The sequence below is a fragment of the Myxocyprinus asiaticus genome, chromosome 29 (genome assembly GCF_019703515.2).
Source record: "Myxocyprinus asiaticus isolate MX2 ecotype Aquarium Trade chromosome 29, UBuf_Myxa_2, whole genome shotgun sequence".
Lineage (NCBI taxonomy): Eukaryota > Metazoa > Chordata > Actinopteri > Cypriniformes > Catostomidae > Myxocyprinus > Myxocyprinus asiaticus.
Genome location: NC_059372.1, coordinates 29199376 through 29218208, shown reverse-complemented (window position 1 = coordinate 29218208; position 18833 = coordinate 29199376). Strand labels below are relative to the sequence as shown.

At 37.9% G+C, this 18833-nt stretch overlaps 2 protein-coding genes across 5 annotated transcripts in view; both read right to left on the bottom strand.

Moving 5' to 3' along the window:
• The window catches only part of LOC127420402 (syntenin-1-like), a 31243-nt gene extending 28240 nt beyond the window's left edge, over positions 1-3003 (bottom strand). For all 4 annotated transcript variants that reach the window (XM_051662671.1, XM_051662672.1, XM_051662673.1 and 1 more), the window contains exon 1: positions 2837-3003. The gene's annotated coding sequence lies outside the window, so the exon portion shown is untranslated. The remainder of the gene's footprint in view (positions 1-2836) is intronic.
• A 1330-nt stretch (positions 3004-4333) lies between these two features.
• On the bottom strand, positions 4334-15840 carry LOC127420420 (peptidyl-prolyl cis-trans isomerase FKBP1A-like). The gene is made up of 5 exons (XM_051662702.1): positions 15798-15840; positions 14654-14749; positions 14491-14538; positions 6864-6976; positions 4334-6378 (listed from the first exon to the last, which is right to left on the bottom strand). The coding sequence occupies exons 2-5, from the start codon at positions 14688-14690 to the stop codon at positions 6250-6252; spliced, it is 327 nt and encodes a 108-aa protein (XP_051518662.1). The 5' UTR covers positions 14691-14749; positions 15798-15840; the 3' UTR covers positions 4334-6249.
• Positions 15841-18833: the final 2993 nt, after the last annotated feature.

The window sequence follows — 18833 nt, the reverse complement described above, 5'->3', positions numbered from 1 at the left end:
CTATAAATCTGTGCATGCTGTACGTTATTTTTCCGCTGAGCGGGCTTTTTCAAGCACAGGATAGATGCCTCAGGTGAGTCAAGTCCCGTCTTTCACCAGACCATGTCGACGGGTTAATTTTACTCATCAAAAAATTATGCTTTTGAGTAAGTAGCCTAGAAAATAACTGTTTTAAACTAGGTATGCCATTTTTTAATCTGCTGATTAAGAAGGATATTTTCAACAAGGTGCCGACTGCTGAATGGGTTAAACCCACCTATTTTATTCTGTGTGTACACGTCATGTTTAGAATACATTAGGTTTATTGCAGGCAACATCACAGGCCTATTTTTTCTATCCTATAGCTACTTTTTTTTTTTTTACATCACTACTGTTATTGGTTGACATTCTTTACCGAACAGCTGTCACATTAGATCAATGGATAATGCACGTCATGAAATACACGCAACAGTGGAATTTAGCTTCAGATTTAGAATAGATTAAGTACTTTAAATGGGTCACATAAACAATTTTTTTTTTTTTACTGTTTTCTGAAGGTTAGTTTCTTTTTAGACAAGTCAACTTCAAAATTTACATTTAAACATCAGTGAAATTAGTCGTTCAGCACATCCCTACACTCAAGGCGTTCAGAACGTGTCTGATGAACTTGAGCACAAACAGCAGGTGAAAGTGAAAGTGCGAACAGTCAATTAACACAAGTGGGGCTTACTGATCGGAATTAATTTACATTTGAAGCCAGAATTGCAGCCTGCCTTTTTGCTTTTGTATCCTGATGCAATGAACATTAAGCCTTACTTTTTTTTTTTCTCATCACAAAAAAACATTTGGGGCTATTAACAAAAGATCCAGGGCTTTATCCCCATCAGCCAGGATCTAGCTACACTGCTGCGTAGAGGTTAAAGCATGCTCACACATGTCACATATCACACAAATCTGCAAAACATTCACATACAGACATGACCACAAAATCGTGGGGGGAAAAAAGGAAAACGCTCGCCCACACCCTCATGAATAATCTCCCTCATTGGTACACACACGCAACAGCTCATGCAAACCAACACATGTATTAACACCATACATAGACCATAAAATGAGAGAGCAAACACATGCAGTGAAATGTGTCATTCTCTGATGATTCAAAAACAAACAGCATGATGTCAGAGAGAGGCACTAAAAATACTACTCAAACTCTACTAGACAAAAATGTCTGTATGAAGGCCCATTATTTCCTGTCAAGAGCACTTCAATAAAGTAGAGATGTCTCCAAATAGTGGACTAATGGAGACACACAGTGAGCAATCTTCTCAAAGACATGTGTGCCTCCATTGTTTTTGAGTTCAGCTCTAGTTCAACTGGGAATCTCATTATTGAAGCTATATGCCACCTGAGGTCAACACCTGTTATCTGTGCTGAATAAATCTCGCAAGTGTCAGATGAAACAACCGCAGGATAATGTAGGAGCAACAGAATGATTTACAATGTTTTAATCTGATTTAGACAACATCTTTGAAAAAGTGTGGATTCTTTTCTAACAGAAACTTGCAATAACACAAACAAATCTCCAAAGCAAATTGAAGTTAGGGACAGAGACAGTGGATAACTGTCTGGTTAAGTGGGTGAGGGGCCTTTGGTATGGGCAAAGCTGATTTTCAGGCAGGTTGAATGAGTGCTGAGCATAATAAACGACTCTCCCATGGCAACAGTCTGTAACTCTATTGACCAAGTCCACCAAAGGATCCACGTGGCAATATCCAAACTACAGCTTATGAGAAAATGTAAAAGGCACAGATAGTCATAATATGAAGTTATGACGGCATGCATTTTCCATCTCACTTTCTTCTCATGACACCAATGATAATGTGGGAAAGTCCCTTCAGTCCAAATAAAAAAAATACAAATACAAAAATCTAGGCTATAAGCTCTTAAAACTTTTGACACTCTGAATTATTCTTTTAGTTTGTTTTTGGTTGATGTCTGTTTTACTGTTAACAACAATTCATCCATGAAATATATTATGTAGGCTTTTTCTTATTTGAACATCTAATAACAGATAAATAGGCTAGATATAACAAAGTAAACCCATTGTTTTTCAGGAAAACGAAACAGAACAGGTTTTTTTTTTTTTAATGAAACCTCTAGTGATTAATTATGTTATGCAATAGAAGAAAAAATACTGAACACTTTTCACTGAATGTTACGTGGCAATCCTCTACATCGTCATTTGATTCACGTATGAGCAACACATGCAGTCATGAACATTTGTTAAATGTTTAAGCTTGAAAGTGATATGTGAATTCGCGTTTTGTTGTTCTTCCTCTCCTCTCTCTCTCTCTCTCCATATAAATATACAGTATATCCACAAATCTAATCGTTTATCTAGGGAGGGTTTTACATATGTATATAAAGAAATATATAAGTTTAATCCACCATGTCACTGTAAATTGATTTTAATTTAATATAATAGTAGATTGACTGATACAGATTGACTGTATTTGTTCTGTTTAGCTCTCGAGCTACTAACGTTAACTCCGTTAGCAACCGCACAATCATGCTAATTATATGAATAGTTATACTCCTGTCTCTTTAAAATAATGACCAGGATATACAGCTATAAATTATCCCCCAAAAATAAATGTACAATAGATCAAATTGAAACAGGATCTCAGTGAAGTAAACACTACCACGTCTTTGTTCTTCGTGTGTGTTAGCAACAACAACAGCCTGGTTCCGTTTAGCTTCGTTTAGCCAGCAGCGAGTCTCATGTCTCATTCATCTAACTGAATAAAAATCACCCTGACGATACACAATACATCGCTTAAAGAGTGTCACGTCTTACCTTTATGCTGTCAAAGGTACGACTTCTGAAGAAATTGGCTAAATGTAACGGGAAGGAATGTAAACAAGCCGAGCGCGCGTACGGGACCCTTCTTCTTTTTGGTTGGAACTGAAGTGAGACAGAGAGGGAGGTATATGTGAGCAGTTCACTTACACGATTTCTATGGTGAAGCTCTATTCACTTCCTGCTCAAAACTTGTTTCATGACGTTTGTCACCACCTCTTATTTATGTAGGAGGATGGGTTGAACTATAAACTCTATGTTCTGTTTATACTCTCAGTAATCATTAACTGGGGGGACCAGCATGACTATCAAGCCAGCTTATGGGGGGATCTTCCAAAGACCATATAAAACCAGCATGACTATCAAGCCAGCTTATCAAAGTTTTATTTTCATAATAACTATTGTAGTGGACATTTGTTAAAGGGTTTTTAAAGACTTGAACAACTATCACAGGTCTGTCTGACTAATGCAAACATTTATAGTATTACTTACATGTTTTAGCTTATTCTGTTTTAGTATAATTCATGCTGTGCTAGATTAATGAGACTCCAAAGAAAGAAAGTTTTTATTATTAAAACACAGATTGGTTATCAATATAACCGATTTACACTCAGTGAGAATCAATAGTAGAATCAATCTACTATTGATTCTCACTGTTCTAAAACTATTTCTACCTTAAAGGGATAGTTCACCCAAAAATGAAAATTCTCTCATTAGTTACTCACCCTCATAACATCCCAGATGTTTGACTTTCTTTCTTCTGCTAAACACAAACAAAGATTTTTTTAAAGATTCTTTCAGCTCTGTTGGTCCATACATTGCAAGCAAATGGTGACCAATATTTTGAAGCTCCACAAGCACATAAAGGCAGCATAAAGTAATCCATAAGACTCCAGTAGTTAAAAACATATCTTCAGACAAGGTATAATAGGTGTGGGTGAGAAAAAGATCAAAATTTAAATCCTTTTTTACTATAAATCCCCACTTTCACTTTCACTTTCACATTTCTTTTTTATTTTTGGCAATTCACATTATTTGTGCATATCGCCACCTACTGGGCAGAGAGGAACATTTATAGTAAAACAAAATGAAATATGTTTCTCACCCACACTTTTGTTATCACTTCAGAAGACATAGATTAAACCACTGGAGTCTTATGGATTACTTTTATGCTGCCTTTATTTGCATTTATAAAATGTTGTTACCTATTCACTTGCATTGTGAAGACCTACAGAGCTGACATATTCTTCTTAAAATCTTTGTTTGTGTTCAGCAGAAAAAAGAAAGTCATACACATCTGGGACGGCATAAGGGTGAGTAAATGATGAGAATTTCATTTTTGGGTGAACTAGTCCTTTAAGGTAGCTTTCATATATTATATCAAGGGTAGGCTTAAAGCCCTCCTAACACCAAAATGATTACTGGTAAATAAAAACAGTATGGAGATATTGGCATGACAAAATAAAATCAATAAAGCAAGCAACATTCCCCAAAGCAGGTAAAAGCACTTTATTGCAAAAACAAATTTATATTCTTAATGGATTTTGCCTCTGTATGTCAATACATACATATACAGTGAATAAATATTAAAGCCATAGATTTCATGCTTGACCTGTAATCACAGAAATTGACAGCATCAACTCAGGTATTTAAGTCTGCAGATTTCCTTTGAATTAAAACTTAATTTTCATGTCCATAAAAATAGTACTGCCACTTTCTCTGCATCTAATTTAATCACATCAATTGTCTAGGCAGCACGGTCTACAATGGCAATTAGTGTCACAATGCACTTTAAATCTTACCACAACCACTTTTTGTTTTTCAGTCTGTCAGAGAAAACATGATCACAAAATCCTTACAAGCACTAAAAATGGCATGCACTGCTGCAGTGTCAAATGTGTCAACTACAAAAAAGTTTAAATCATACACACAGCAAAGCAAACACAGTAAAAACATTTCCAAATAGCTGCTTGTTAATAAGCAAAAAAAAGATCTCCTCACAGTCTGCTAGCTGTCCGTTCGGTGGGTGGGCTGTAAAAAAAAATCTATTATTTGCACACAGCCTTTGTTTTTGGGACCGATCCACACAACACTACTCCAGCCAATCAGCAACAGGGGGTGGTTCTTGTGCGTGCACAGGATGGAGGGTGGGGGCAGAGTGAGAGGGACATTCATTAGAAGAGCGACGGCAAATCTGGCTGATGCGAACTTTCTAAACTACAAGGAGGACAAATGGAAAAAGGAGAAAAATGAATATAAACTAAAAAAGAAGGATTATGATAAGTCGAGGTCAAGGAGCCGTGTCAACATCGGCAAGGCTTTTCAGCGGTGGAGAGACCTCCGAGAGGCAAAAGGCTTGAAGACGGGTCCAGAAGTTGCACTTTTTCTTCTCGATAGGTGGTAATATAAATTTTGCTATGTTTCACAGAACCCATAGATGCTGTTGTTGTGATGTTAGATTTAGTAGCAGGAGAGTTGTGAGTGTCTGGAGCTGGTGTGCGTAGAACCGTCTCGTCTTCTCTGCAAGACAAGTTATCTTAGCAGCAGCAACTTACTGAATTTGGGGGGCGGTGCTTCCAAAGGAGCACTGAAGGGAGGGGTGTGTTTGTTTTGGCAGTTGAGTTCGAAAGTCAACAGTGTTTCTCAGGAATCGCTGAGTGCACCTTTAATGTTTATTTTTGACAAATTTGTAAAATACTATAACTTTATAGTATGTAACAAATGTTGTAACTTATAACTATAATAACTAATCCCAAAAGAATAGACACATAAAGGGTTCATTCAGTAGATCAAGTTTAAAGGAATAGTTCACCCAAAAATGAAAATTCTCTCATCATTTACTCACGCTCATGCAATTTCAAGCTCATATTACTTTTTGTCTAATGTGCATAGGAGAGCTGGGTGGTAGTGAAAATTTTGGCTGAATAAAGACTACATTTTTGCTTTGTTTCTCACCCAAAGCTATCATATTACTTCAGAAGACATAAATTAAACCACTTGAGTATAGATTACTTTTATCCTTGAAAGTTTTGGACCCCATTGGCATTGTATACTTAAACACACATTATTTAAAATATATTTGTTTTCTGCAGAAAAAAGTCATAGGGGTTTGAGACAGCTTGAGAGTAAATGATAAGAGAATTATCATTTTTGAATTAACTAGCTTATCGAAAAAATTTGATATATGAGTACTACTATAAAAATCAAGTACAGATCTTTCTAGCTTCTCTTTGAATGTCTAAAAGAGGAAAACTGTAAGGATGCTGATGCTGAATAAGGCAGGTTGTGAAAAGAATGACTGAAAATATGGCCTGACAGAAAGAGAAAACTGATTTAGTTCAAGTGTTCATACCAAGTTCAAACGTTGCAAAATAATGAAAAATGAACAAAAGACAGTGAAGAACATTAAATTACTCCAAACTGAGAAGCTCCACATCAAAGATAAGAGTGGCATTTGGAGGAATAATCCCAGGATGGCCTTTATTACCATATGCATAGTCAGGTGAACAGGTCAGCTTTGCCCGTTGGCCCACACTCATCTAAAAGATACACAAATATAAATAGGAAAGAATTATTTGAAATGTTTCCATTAAAATATCAGTACCAAACAAATGTTGGAGCCTGAAACCGAATTTGATAGTGCTTTATTATGCTATTCTTTACACTGTAAAATATGTATTGAAAAAAAAAATACTACTTATGACAGTCCTCACGTGAGGATACTAAAGCTAGATTCATGTTAATACTGTAATGTGTCATTAGATGTATTAAGCTCTAAGTTATCTGGTGTCATATCTGTAGGTTTTGATGGTGTCAGAAAGGCAAGGCAGTTATTGTTTTTAAATTTTAATGAGTGGGTAACACACCATTATTGAAATATAACTACATTAATTTGGATGTGAGGTCTCTAACAAAGAGAGAATTCTCAAGTGTGAATTTTAAATTTAAAGGTGCATTCGATATTTTTTATGTTGTGCTCACACCCTCTGCCACTCCAGAATGAATGTTAAAAAGCACTGCACACCTGCACAATACCTTCCTCCCAGCCACGAATCACTTCCTGTTTACCAATCTTGAACTTAAATGGCTTGTCACGGTCACGGGAAGAGTCAAACTTCCGTCCATCTGTCAGAGAGCCTGAAGATTAGAGAGGAAAAAGAAAAGGCCAGAAAAACAGGAAATGATGTTAGAGCATCGGATTGTTTATATATTCGATTTGATATATCTTGGGGGGGGGTCTGTCCCTCCAGCCCATTTCTTATGACAGTGAATTGTCAGGATATGAGATGTGCACCTCTTTCAATAACATGGCAAGTGTAGAGTAGCATATCCACATAAACATTAAACTGGCAAGGCTGGTGTTCTGCAACACATTGGGGACATTGTGCAGAAGTCTTGGGTGCAGTTCCGAGCAACATAGCAGTCATGACAGTGATGAGACATATACCAATTTACAATAAACATCAGATTTACACAACACAATTTACATAACTAATATACACATAATTACAAAACACAATAATAATATACAATGTACAGTATACAGTACACACATACAATAAAAATAGTATATATAAAATATACAGTAGGTTGTATTGTACTGTATTGACATTCAGGCTGTCGGTTGATAGTCAGTTGCCAGTATTGTTAAGAGAGAATATAATTTATGACAGTCTAGTGTGAGATAATAAGATTAATAAAGTGCAGTGCTGATGTATATTGATCGTGAGAGATCAAGAGTTCAAAAGTCTGATTGCTTGGGGGAAGAAGCTGTCATGAAGTCGGCTGGTGCAGGTCCTGATGCTGCGATACCGCCTGCCTGATGGTAGCAGTGAGAGCATCCCATGGCTCGGGTGCTTTTTTCACACACCGCCTGGTATATATGTCCTGGAGGGAGGGAAGCTCACCTCCGATGATGTGTCTGGCAGTTCGCACCACCCTTTGCAGGGCTTTGCGGTTGTGGGCGGTGCTATGGCCGTACCAGGCAGTGATGCAGCCAGTCAGGATGCTCTCTACAGTGCTATGTATGGCAACTGGACCTTTTAGGCATTATATGAAATGAATCAGACTTTATAGCAATGGACAGGCTAGCTGTATGTTTTACATTTACATTTAGTCATTTAGCAGACACTTTTATCCAAAGTGACTTACAAATGAGGAACATAGCAAGCAATTTGTCATACAAAGTTCAACAACATCTACAGTGTTATACTGCCAAGCTCTCAAGGTGGCTGGAGTAGTATAGGTTCTAGCGCAGAAGAAAGAGACAGAAGTTTGTTTGTTTTTATGTTTTTGTTTTTTGTGTACAGTAAGTGCAAGTTAAGTTCAATAGTATATGCAATTAGTGTGGATCTTTGTGATGGGACCACCAGGCACCACTCGTTCATAGACCACAGAGAGCGAGATGGTGCATAGACCTGGAGAAGTGAATTGAAGTAAGAGGGTGCGGTTCCATTGGCTGTCCTGAAGGCAGGCAGCTACAGGTAGCCAGTGAAGTTAAATCAAGAGAGGGGTGAGATGAGCCCTTTTTGGCTGATTGAAGACCAGACGCGCTATTGCATTCTGGACCATCTACAGTGGCTTAATTGTGTTTGCTGGGAGGCCAGCCAACAAAGCGTTACAGTAGTCCAGTTTTGAAATGACAAGAGCTTGGACCAGGTGCTGTGCAGCATATTCAGACAGAAAAGGTCTGATTTTCCTGATGTTGTAGAGCACGAATCTGCAAGACCGGGTGGTTGATGAGATGTGGGCAGTAAAATTAAGTTGGTCATCTCTTAAATAGGGTCATCAGGCTAGAACGACAGGTAGAGCTGCGTGTCATCTGAGTAGCAGTGGTAGGAAAAACCATGTGCCTCAATGATCAGTTTGAGTGATGTTGTGTATATCGAGAAGAGGAGAGGTCCAAGCACTGATCCTTGAGGAACACCAGTGGTTAGCTGGTGTGACTTGGACACCTCTCCTCTCCAGGGAACCTTGAAAGATCTCCCAATGAGGTATGATTCAACCCATTCAAGCACAGTTCCTGTGATGCCCAGCTCAGAGAGGGTGGACAGGAGAATCTTGTGGAGTCTCTGTTGAGTGTCCATTTTTGAAGCGAGACTGATGTCTGTTGAGTAGGTTGTCCTGTGAGAGAAAAGCAGACAACTGGTTGAATACGACTCTCTCCTGTTTTAGACAGGAAAGGTAGGAGAGAGACTGGTCTGTAGTTGTCAACTACTGTCGGGTTATGTGTTGGTTTTTTGAGCAGTGGGGTTACTCAAGCCTGCTTTAATGTATTGGGAAAGTTTCCTGTTTTATTCTTATAGTGCTCTTCAACATTAGTGGTTCATGATCTGATGCTTGATATTAAGAAGTCTTCTGATCTGTTGCACTGACTCTTTGAGCATTTTGGTCATTTGGTCTACTCGAGTACTCTGACTAATTATTCGAGTACTCAACGAGTACTTGAGGGGCAATGACATGTACATAACTGTATATATAATAACATGCCTGACAAACGTGCATTGCGTCTTGTTGTTCCAGTGTTATAAAATAATCTGTTACAAAATGTACAAAAGTTTGCATAATCAAAATATAATGCATCATATTTTGTCAGATTCGCTGCCCACTCAATGAAAGAATGTGCATAACGTTCGTCTCTGTCTGTTCTTCCTTCAGGTTATCATAGTAATCTTAATAAGCACGCACCAGTTTTTTTAGTGACTGTCTGAACTGTCTATTTTCAATCGCGGTTGGCTTAACAGGAGACACCATAATCATCATATTTTTTATATGCGTGTTAAGTTGAAGTTCAGTTTTGAAGATGCTGCATTCTGTTCCATTTAGCTGCGCTCTGTCTAGCTGTTTGAAACACTTGCAGCGCGTTGAGTCCACTGCCACACGCGCCTTGTGTGTGTGTCTCCAAGTGTTTGCTCCTGTGGGGAAAACCGCAATGCTCTGTATTGTTGTTTCTGTGATGATTCATGAAGCGTTCCATTCAACTTGGAGAGTCGGAATTTCCACCTTTTAACTGAGAAAAGTGCAACGGAATGACACTTTATGTCGGACTTCTAACTTGAAAACTCGTATGGAAATCTTTAACTACCATTTCGTCAAGATGCAGGTGTGTGTTATGTCACCCAGGGCAGGGACATTCACTTTAATTAAATAATATCCATTAACGAGTCAAATTTCTTACATTGAATGATAATAAAACATGTTTAGCAAATATTTTGCAGAGACAGGTGTCAAAAGGTGTTTTTGTTTCATTAGACCAGAGGACATTTCTCCAAAAAGTAAGATCTTTGTCCTCATGTGCACTTGCAAACTGTAGTCTGGCTTTATATGGCAGTTTTTGAGTAGTGGCTTCTTCCTTGCTGAGCAGCCTTTCAGGTTATGTTGATATAGGACACGTTTTACTGTGGATATAGATACTTGTCTACCTGTTTCCTCCAGCATCTTCAGAAGGTCCTTTGCTGTTGTTCTGGGATTGATTTGCATTTTTCGTACCAAACTACGTTCATCTCTAGGAGACAGAATGCATCTCGTTCCTGAGTAGTATGAAGGCTGTATGGTCCCATGGTGTTTATACTTGCGTACTATTGTTTGTACAAATGAACGTGGTACCTTCAGGCATTTGGAAATTGCTCCCAAGGATGAACCAGACTTGTGGAGGTCCACATTTATTTTCTGAGGTCTTGGCTGATTTCTTTTGATTTTCCCATGATGTCAAGCAAAGAGGCACTGAGTTTGAAGGTAGGCCTTAAAATACATCTACAGGTACATCTCCAATTCAGTACACCTCCTATAAGAAGCTAATTGTCTAACGGCTTGACATAATTTTCTGGAATTTTCCAAGCTGCTTAAAGGCACAGTTAACTTAGTGTATGTAAACTTCTGACCCACTGGAATTGTGATATAGTCAATTAAAAGCTAAACAATCTGTACAGTCTGTAAACAGTCTGTAAACAATTGTTGGAAAAATTACTTGTGTCATGCACAAAGCAGATATCCTAAACGACTTGCCAAAACTATAGTTTGCTAATATTAAACCTGCGGAGAGGTTAAAAAATTAGTTTTAATGACTTCAACCAAAATGTATGCAAACTTCTGACTTCAACTGTATTTAAACATCGTTTAAGGCCGTTTCACAAAGGACGTGGCAAGCACTAGTGTCTAGTTCATTTTCAATGAGAGGCACGCTGAAAGCGGCAAATTGCAGGCGGTTTTGCTAGTGGTGCTAGCAGTGCCAGTGTTGCCAACTAGTTTCAATGGAAAGTAGCTAAAGCCTGCTCGAAAAGTCGCTAAATGTCACTAGATGACGGCATACGCTAATTAGCATATTCGAGACGTCATCGCGTCTCATTTGAATTTTGCATAGTGTCCTCCCTTTACATGAGTTTGCTTCTCTGTGCTTATCCTATTAATCCTATTAATTCCCTATGTCTATCAATCACTCAGAAAGAAAGTTAGAAGCGACAGAAACTTATCTTTTCTCTCACACAGCGCTCAGCCATACAAACCACTATGTGCATATTAAAAAAAAACAACAACAACAACAACAAAAAACGATGTGCATGTTTACAAAAAAACCCCAAAACAATACAGATTCGTGATTGGTCCTTGACCACGCTGTTTGTCAATGCGCAGCTCATTCACGTCTATGTTAGCTGCCGTGCGGTCAACTGATTGTGCTGCTCCGCCTTCTCATCTCTCTTTCCTCTCTCTCTGTCAGTCTCACTGAACAGAGTAGACGCAGAGAGAGGTGCGCCTGCGAGTCCGGGCAGTACTGGCGACTTTCTTCTACGGAAGGTAGCTAAGGTTTGTCCAAAAAGTCGCTAGATTTGTCGCTGGGCGCTTTTTTGAATAAAAGTCGCTAAATTGGCAACACTGAGCAGTGCTCCTTCACCCAAAATCCTGCCGCTTTCACGTGCACGGCTCTTCGCGGCAGGTGCCACGTGATATAAAAATATTTTATCTTTTTCTGAGCGGCTGCAGCAGCTTTATTTTACTGAGCTCATAGCAGACTGCTGAATACATTGAAGAGGAATTTCCTGAGTTATATTATGCCTCATAAATCTCGTAGAGATTTGAAAAAGCACGAGTTGGTTTGCCAGGTAAAATAAAGTGCAAAATTAAATGTACCAAATAAATAAATAAATAAAGGAAATGAACAGAACTCAGTGGGTGTCATGGAGCTCTATGTTAGTCATAAACCTCACACAACGTATTTTACTAAATTCTAATGAAATTATAAATAACAAATAAAACATGATTATGATGAGCAAAATACTGCATTAGGATCTCTTGTAAGCAGATCACAAACATACACAAATCAACAATAAACAAATGCCATTTTTACTTTATCATTCGTTTATCTCATGTTTTATCTCAAGTTTCATGTTCTCAACTGATTATGGCTTAACTGAACAACTAATGATTTGATAGATCTTAGATGTGACTATATAAACAATGTGAGCCCAGTTTAAAATCTGTTTTGTCCAACTGCATCACAATTTTACAACAGAGTGTTGCCAGGGTACTTCTCAATCAGGTTAGGTAAAATAGGTGCAGAATATTTCTCTCACATACATTGCAAGTCTGCTGCTGTTGGTGTGCGTGTAGGTAACTTTTAGCGATTCTTGTTAATTGTAACTATGGCAACAGCCGCCCCTAAATCGCGACGCGAGCACCGCCTTGACTGCACAAAACGCTTCCTGTACGAGAGAAAGCGGCAGCCGCGCGGCGAGTCCACCGCTTGCCGCGTCCCCTGTGAAACGGCCTTTAGAGATCGACTTCTTAGCTTGGACGATTAAATGTATAGTTCACCAAAAAATTAACATTCTCTCATCATTTACTCACCCTCATGCCATACCAGATCTGTATTACTTTTTTCTTTTGCTGAACACACATGGAGATTGTTTTCTTAAATATTTCAGCTCTGTAAGTCCACACAATGCAAGTGAATGGGTACCAAAATTTTGAAGCTCAGAATATGAAAGTGAAAGTGGAGATTTATAGTAAAAAAAAAAAAAAAATTAAATATTTATCTTTTTCTCACCCACACCAATCATATAGCTTCAAAACACATCAAACCACTTGAGTCGTATGGATTAATTTTATGCTGCCTTAATATGCTTTTTGGAGCTTGAACGTTCAGGTCACCATTCACTTGCGTTGTTTGGACCTACAGAGCTAAAAAAATATATAATAATAATAATAATAATAATAATAAAAACATCTCAAAATCGTTTGTGTTCAGCAGAAGAAATAAAGTCATGCACATCTGGGATGCATGAGAGTGAGTAAATAATGAGAGAATTTTCAAGACAATAATAACCCATCAAACACAAAACGTTCCCCTGGCGTTATGTTACCCAGTTGGTTATGTTTTTGGGGACGTTCTAAAAACGTGCTTTTAAGGTATTTTGTATTTTTTATAACCACAAATAACCTTCCCAGAACGTTCTGGGAACCAAAAATTGTTAGTTGGGAACATCCCAGGGTGGTCGTCTCAATCCAGACAGTGATAATCCGTCTGTCCGACGCCGCCAACCTCGAGATCCAGCATCAGATAAAGCTTTATTAAATCTCTGTTCTGTATCAGCTGTCAAATGGGGATCATGTCTGAGGGCAAATTCATGTGTGCAACCAGTACACAACAAATGGTGTATACTTAAGCTACCTTATATTTATTCTTTTAGGCTATATAATTGTAATTTACTGCATTCCTTCTCTTATAACACAAGTTATTATTATCAATAGCGACCTCGTAAACTCAACGTAGCCTATATTTGGACGTTGATAAGAATGATGCAGTTCTGATCTTTGATTTTGAAATATCTGCGAACAGTGGTTGCCACCCGTCCCGTAAAATACGGCATTGTCCCGTATTGAATCAGTACGGGACGTGATTTGTCCCGTATTTAAACTGGTCAGATGGCGTCACGGTGAAATCGTTCCAGATCGCCGATTTAACATTGATATAAGTTGGAAAATTTGCCTACGGTGGGTAAGGGACCGTCTGAAAAGTCTACACATTGTGCTAAAACTGTGGAGGGTGTGGTAAGGGACCGTCTGAAAAGTCTACACATTGTGCTAAAACGTACTAATACTGTGGAGGGTGTGGTAAGGGATCGTCTGAAAAGTCCACGCATTGTACTGAAACGTGCTAATACTGTGGAGGGTGTGGTAAGGGACCGTCTGAATGTCCACAAATTGTGGTAAAACTGTGGAGTTTTTCTATATAAATGTTCAATACGATCAAATAATATATGAATACAATCATAAAGACAAGTACAGGTGAAGGGAAAAAATAAACAAATCAAATGAATACAAATGATAATTAAAAAAAAAAAAAATGTATAAACCATCCAAAATGTATACATAAGATAAAGAAGACAAATAATTGAAAAAATTAAAATAAATATATTTTTAACATATAAATGATGTATTTTATTTAATAAGTCATGGGTCAGGAAAGTTCTAATTTTAGCATATAAGAAAGGATATAACATTTGTATTAATAACGCATATTAACTCAACGCATTTATTGATAATACTGTGGAGGATGTGGTTAGTCCCCCCCACCAAAAGTGCCAACCCTAAGTACAATATCAAATTCTAAGCAAACTGACCTAAAAATAAGAGCAAAAATCATAAATTCAACTCACCAACATAATGCACCACACATGTCTGTCCTTTTTTTGGAAAAGTCCTTCCTGCAAAAGCAGCGCAAGTAGAAACCAAGAGATTGATCAACATAATGCTGGTAAAAGTATGTGTGACAAAAATAGATTTCTTCACATGGTAGATTTTGTATTAGTATGATTTTACCATCGCCGGGGGTTGTGGTCTCTATCTCCACTCCCATTTTGTCCCACTCGGGTGTATCCTTCAGAAGAGCGCTCCCGCAAACTGTCTCTCAAAAATCTGTGTGGAGACAGAAGAGACGATGCTGTCGGGTCACATGACCGCAGCGGAAGGCACGCTGTGCGCACACACTGGAAACTCAAGAGAGGGAGAGGGTCCAATCCAATAGAGCTGTTCAGCTTGTAGTAGGGTTTTTATAATGGGGTTTTTGATGAACTTGTGTGTAAAAAAAAGTCTGTGGTAAACATTACTTGATGAAACGGGACGTTTTGTTCTACAACATAAATTGCATACAGTCATACCTCAAACGTGAATTTGTGCGCTTAAAAAAAAAAAGCATATAATTCAAAACTACTTCAAAATACACGTTTGAGGTATGACTGTGTGTAATTTATGTCATAGAACAAAATGTCCACGTTTCGTTAAGTAATCTTTTACCACAGACCTTATTTTACACATAAGCCCCATTATAAAATATCCATAGGAAAATCCCAAGGGAACCCATAGCGAATTAGATTTCCAGGTTCACCTACAAATTGATGTCACGGCTGAACAGCTCTATGCCATCTCAGAGGTGAGTAGAGAAGCCAAAAACTGTACTCAAGTAAAAGTACTAAGTCTTTTAAAAATTAATTACTCAAGTAGAAGTAAAAGTACTAATGTTATCAATTACTTGAGTAAGGGTAAAAAAGTATACAATTAAAAGAATACTCAAGTTAGCGAGTAACTATTTACTTCCGATCGGATCTGATTATTATTACAGTATTAACACCTTACATGCATGAATCATTTGCCTATGTGATCTTTTATACCTTCTGTTTCAGTGATAGTTTAAAAATGTAAATGATGATATAATTTATTCACCCTCATGTTCTAAACCAGTATGACTTGAATTCAGTGAACACAAATGAGATGTTAGACAGAATTTTAACCAGTCACCTTTCACTTCCAATTGTTTGTCATTTTTTAAAGTGAATGGTGAATGAGGATGTCAGTCCCTAACATTCTGCCCAACACTTTGTTTTTGGTTCCAGAGAAGATTATACACAAAGGTTTGGAACAATGAGGGTGAGTCTAAATTATGACAGAATATTATCATTTATCATACCTAAAATAATTTCTGCAGAGATACGTTACCACCAGAAGCCTGCGGTCGGCTAATGAGTGGCACCTTGTTGTACCAACACAAAGAGTCACTAAAACACTTTCAGTTTCACTGTATCTTTGGTGGAACTTCCCTACTCCATCCGTGAAGCAGACTCACACTCTGTCTTCAAAAAACGGCTAAAAACATCTTTTCCATGAGCACTTAACCATGCACTCATAAAAAATATATATATATATATATTCTTGTTGCACTCTAATCTGTCTGGGATACTACTATTCTGATGCTAATGAAACTTTGTAATGCAGCACTTTTCATGCTGCTGGTGCCTTAAGATGAATCGCTTATGATGTATTATTCCTCTTTTGTAAGTCACTTTGGATAAAAGCATCTGCCAAATGAATAAATGCAAAATGAATAAATGTAATTTATGGGTGAACTCTCACTTTAAGGATGCTTGACAGATCGGGTCTGAAAATTAGAGAAAAGTTTGGAAATGTTCAAAGCAATTATTACAGAAATAAATTAAACAATGTCTCACAGGCTCAATTATATTGTGTATTATACTGTATATTTTTAGGTATGAATCAAAGCTAGATGTGCATTATTAATGCCTAATGTCGCTATTTCACAACTTTTTAAAGTCCTGCATGCATTCTTATAGTTCAGTATATTCTGTGGCTTACAGTATACTGTATACACTGACAAAAGTATTTAGATAATTATTGTACAATGAAAAGTGAAGTTGCACCTTATCTCTGTGTTTAGAGGTGCGTTGTGATCAATTGCGCTGTCGACAATGGATGCGTCTGCGTGGCATTGCGACGTGACATCGTTTGCGTCCAAAGTAGACAGTTTGTAACATGGATGTATAAGCAATGATGTATTGCAGCACTGATATAAGAAAATGTACAATTAAAAACTGAAGGAAATAGAGCCCGTAGTTACAGAATTACACTGAACATTACCACAGCAAACAACCCAGCATTATCATCATCAACACAACTTACCGTGACGTGTTTTCTTAAGTTGAATCCGTAATTATGTATGCTGACATTTCCAATTGTTTATTTGTTGAATGAAGGTATTGCATAAACTTAACTCTTTATTTTCACTGTATTTGCTGTTGCTGCAGTGATGAACATGAGTCCAGTGACAGAGCCCCATTCATAAATATCTCAATAAATAACATATTTATTAACACTTATTAAATTAAAACCAGTAATGTAATGACAGGAACGCCGACCATTGTAACGAAGTAAAAGTAAAAAAAAAAAAAAAAAAAATCATTAGAAATTTACTTGAGTGAGAGAAACCTTCTCTAAAAGTAATTTTCTTCCCCCAAAAAAGTTACTCAAGTAAATGTAGTGCATTACTTCCCACCTCTGGCCATCACTAACATAAGCCATATTACTGATGATGACGGATGGAGCCCGTTTGCTATGGTGAATGAATAATGAAAAATGTAAGTAATGCATTGTATGCCAAACAGTTAGCCATTCATACGTTAATTTCTGTGGTGCTATGAGAATTGCTCTGTTTATTTTGAGAGACCCGCTTAGACCTGCTCCAACAACGTTACTTAACCAGTGGCATGAGTTGGGGTGGGACTATCACTTTGTTTGACCAATGGCATGGGGTGCGTATTCAGTCTTAGTCTCTATTTTGTCTCGTCTCCTTGCCAGTGAACCACCATAAGAATGTCTATGAGACTGCTGCGTTATGCTTTTGTTTTGATAACTTTTCAGGTTCACCGTGGTAGAAGGGCTCTGGTGGTTACAAAGCAGGGTCCGGGGTTGTGAGGTTATGGGGGCTGCTCCACCATTACTGAGAGAGAGTTGTTGTGAGACTTGCAGTTGGAGTGCACTTAATAAAGTTTCAACAGTTAAGTTTACCTCCTCATCTGCTCTGTGTATCATTACAGTAAATATTCCACTTGATTGTTTTCTGTTCTGTTTATGTCATTTCTGTTTTACGGAAAGAGAAACGCTCCAAACGATACAGTGTGTGAGCTGTCTGAAGATTCAGATCATTTTGCTAAACCGTTTGACTTATTCTTTGAAGGAATCGACTCAAATGAGTAATTCATTCGTAAATCGGGCATCACTAGTTCTGATTCTAAACAGGTGACAGAAATACAGACACAGCATGATTGCTAAAATATTGTCAGGGAAAATGTTTCTTCATACAGATTGCTGGCTGTTACAAACATATGCTGGGGGTGCTACGGGGGTAGTGCCGCCTCTTTTCTCATTCTCTGGTTTTGAACAAATCTATAAGTGAATGAATCGTTCTTGTTCACTTTCTTTGTTTCTGTGGTGAATGACTGTGTTTGTGACTCAATGACTCACTCGTGAGTAGTAACATAAAAGATAGTCTCAGCCTCAGAAGGCACGTCCACGGACAGCCCAAAGTCAGTGCTCTAACCATCTGATTCTTATAGCACACAAAATTGGAAAACACTTTCTCTAACCACTCAGTGTAAATCTGATTGGCTTGTTTGATGGAACTTCCTTGAGTAGATGCACACATTACATACCTGGAAACAGAGTTGTGTTCATAAGGTTCCGCACTGATAGAATCAGCACTTCTGAAATAATCCCCAGATTTGTTCAAGTTGTCGTGGCTTCTGCTGCCTCTGTGAAAAATCTCTCTCAAAGTCTTGGGGTTTTGATGCCAGAAGATAGACTTTATTATCAGAGACAGAAAAGCTGAGTCGTCTGCAGAGCAACTGAAGCATTTGGGTTTCTACCCAGAGCTTATATACATCTGATCTACCAAGGCATGGCTAATACATTCCATACATGTCACTTTTATTTATCATTTTGTTCTGTGACTCCAGTCTGTTGTTTTTTTTAAGAAGTGGACAGGAAACCTCTGTGGAGGGACCTCACCATATATTTTCTCTAGTGTCAAAACAGTAAACTCAGTTTACCATATGTGAGCAGTTTACCCTATGTGAGCACATTCCATTCCTACACAGGCCACTACAAAGACACACACAGTAAGATACATGCTTGACCATCAGAAATAATTGTA

Excerpts from the sequence above, each read along its gene's own strand:
- LOC127420420 (XM_051662702.1), bottom strand. The coding sequence starts at position 14,690 with ATGGGAGTGGAGATAGAGACCACAACCCCCGGCGATG. Across the intron at positions 6,977-14,490 it reads ATGTGTGGTGCATTATGTTG|GCTCTCTGACAGATGGACGG; the intron begins GTGAGTTGAATT and ends TCTAATCTTCAG. Across the intron at positions 6,379-6,863 it reads GGGAGGAAGGTATTGTGCAG|ATGAGTGTGGGCCAACGGGC; the intron begins GTGTGCAGTGCT and ends TGTATCTTTTAG.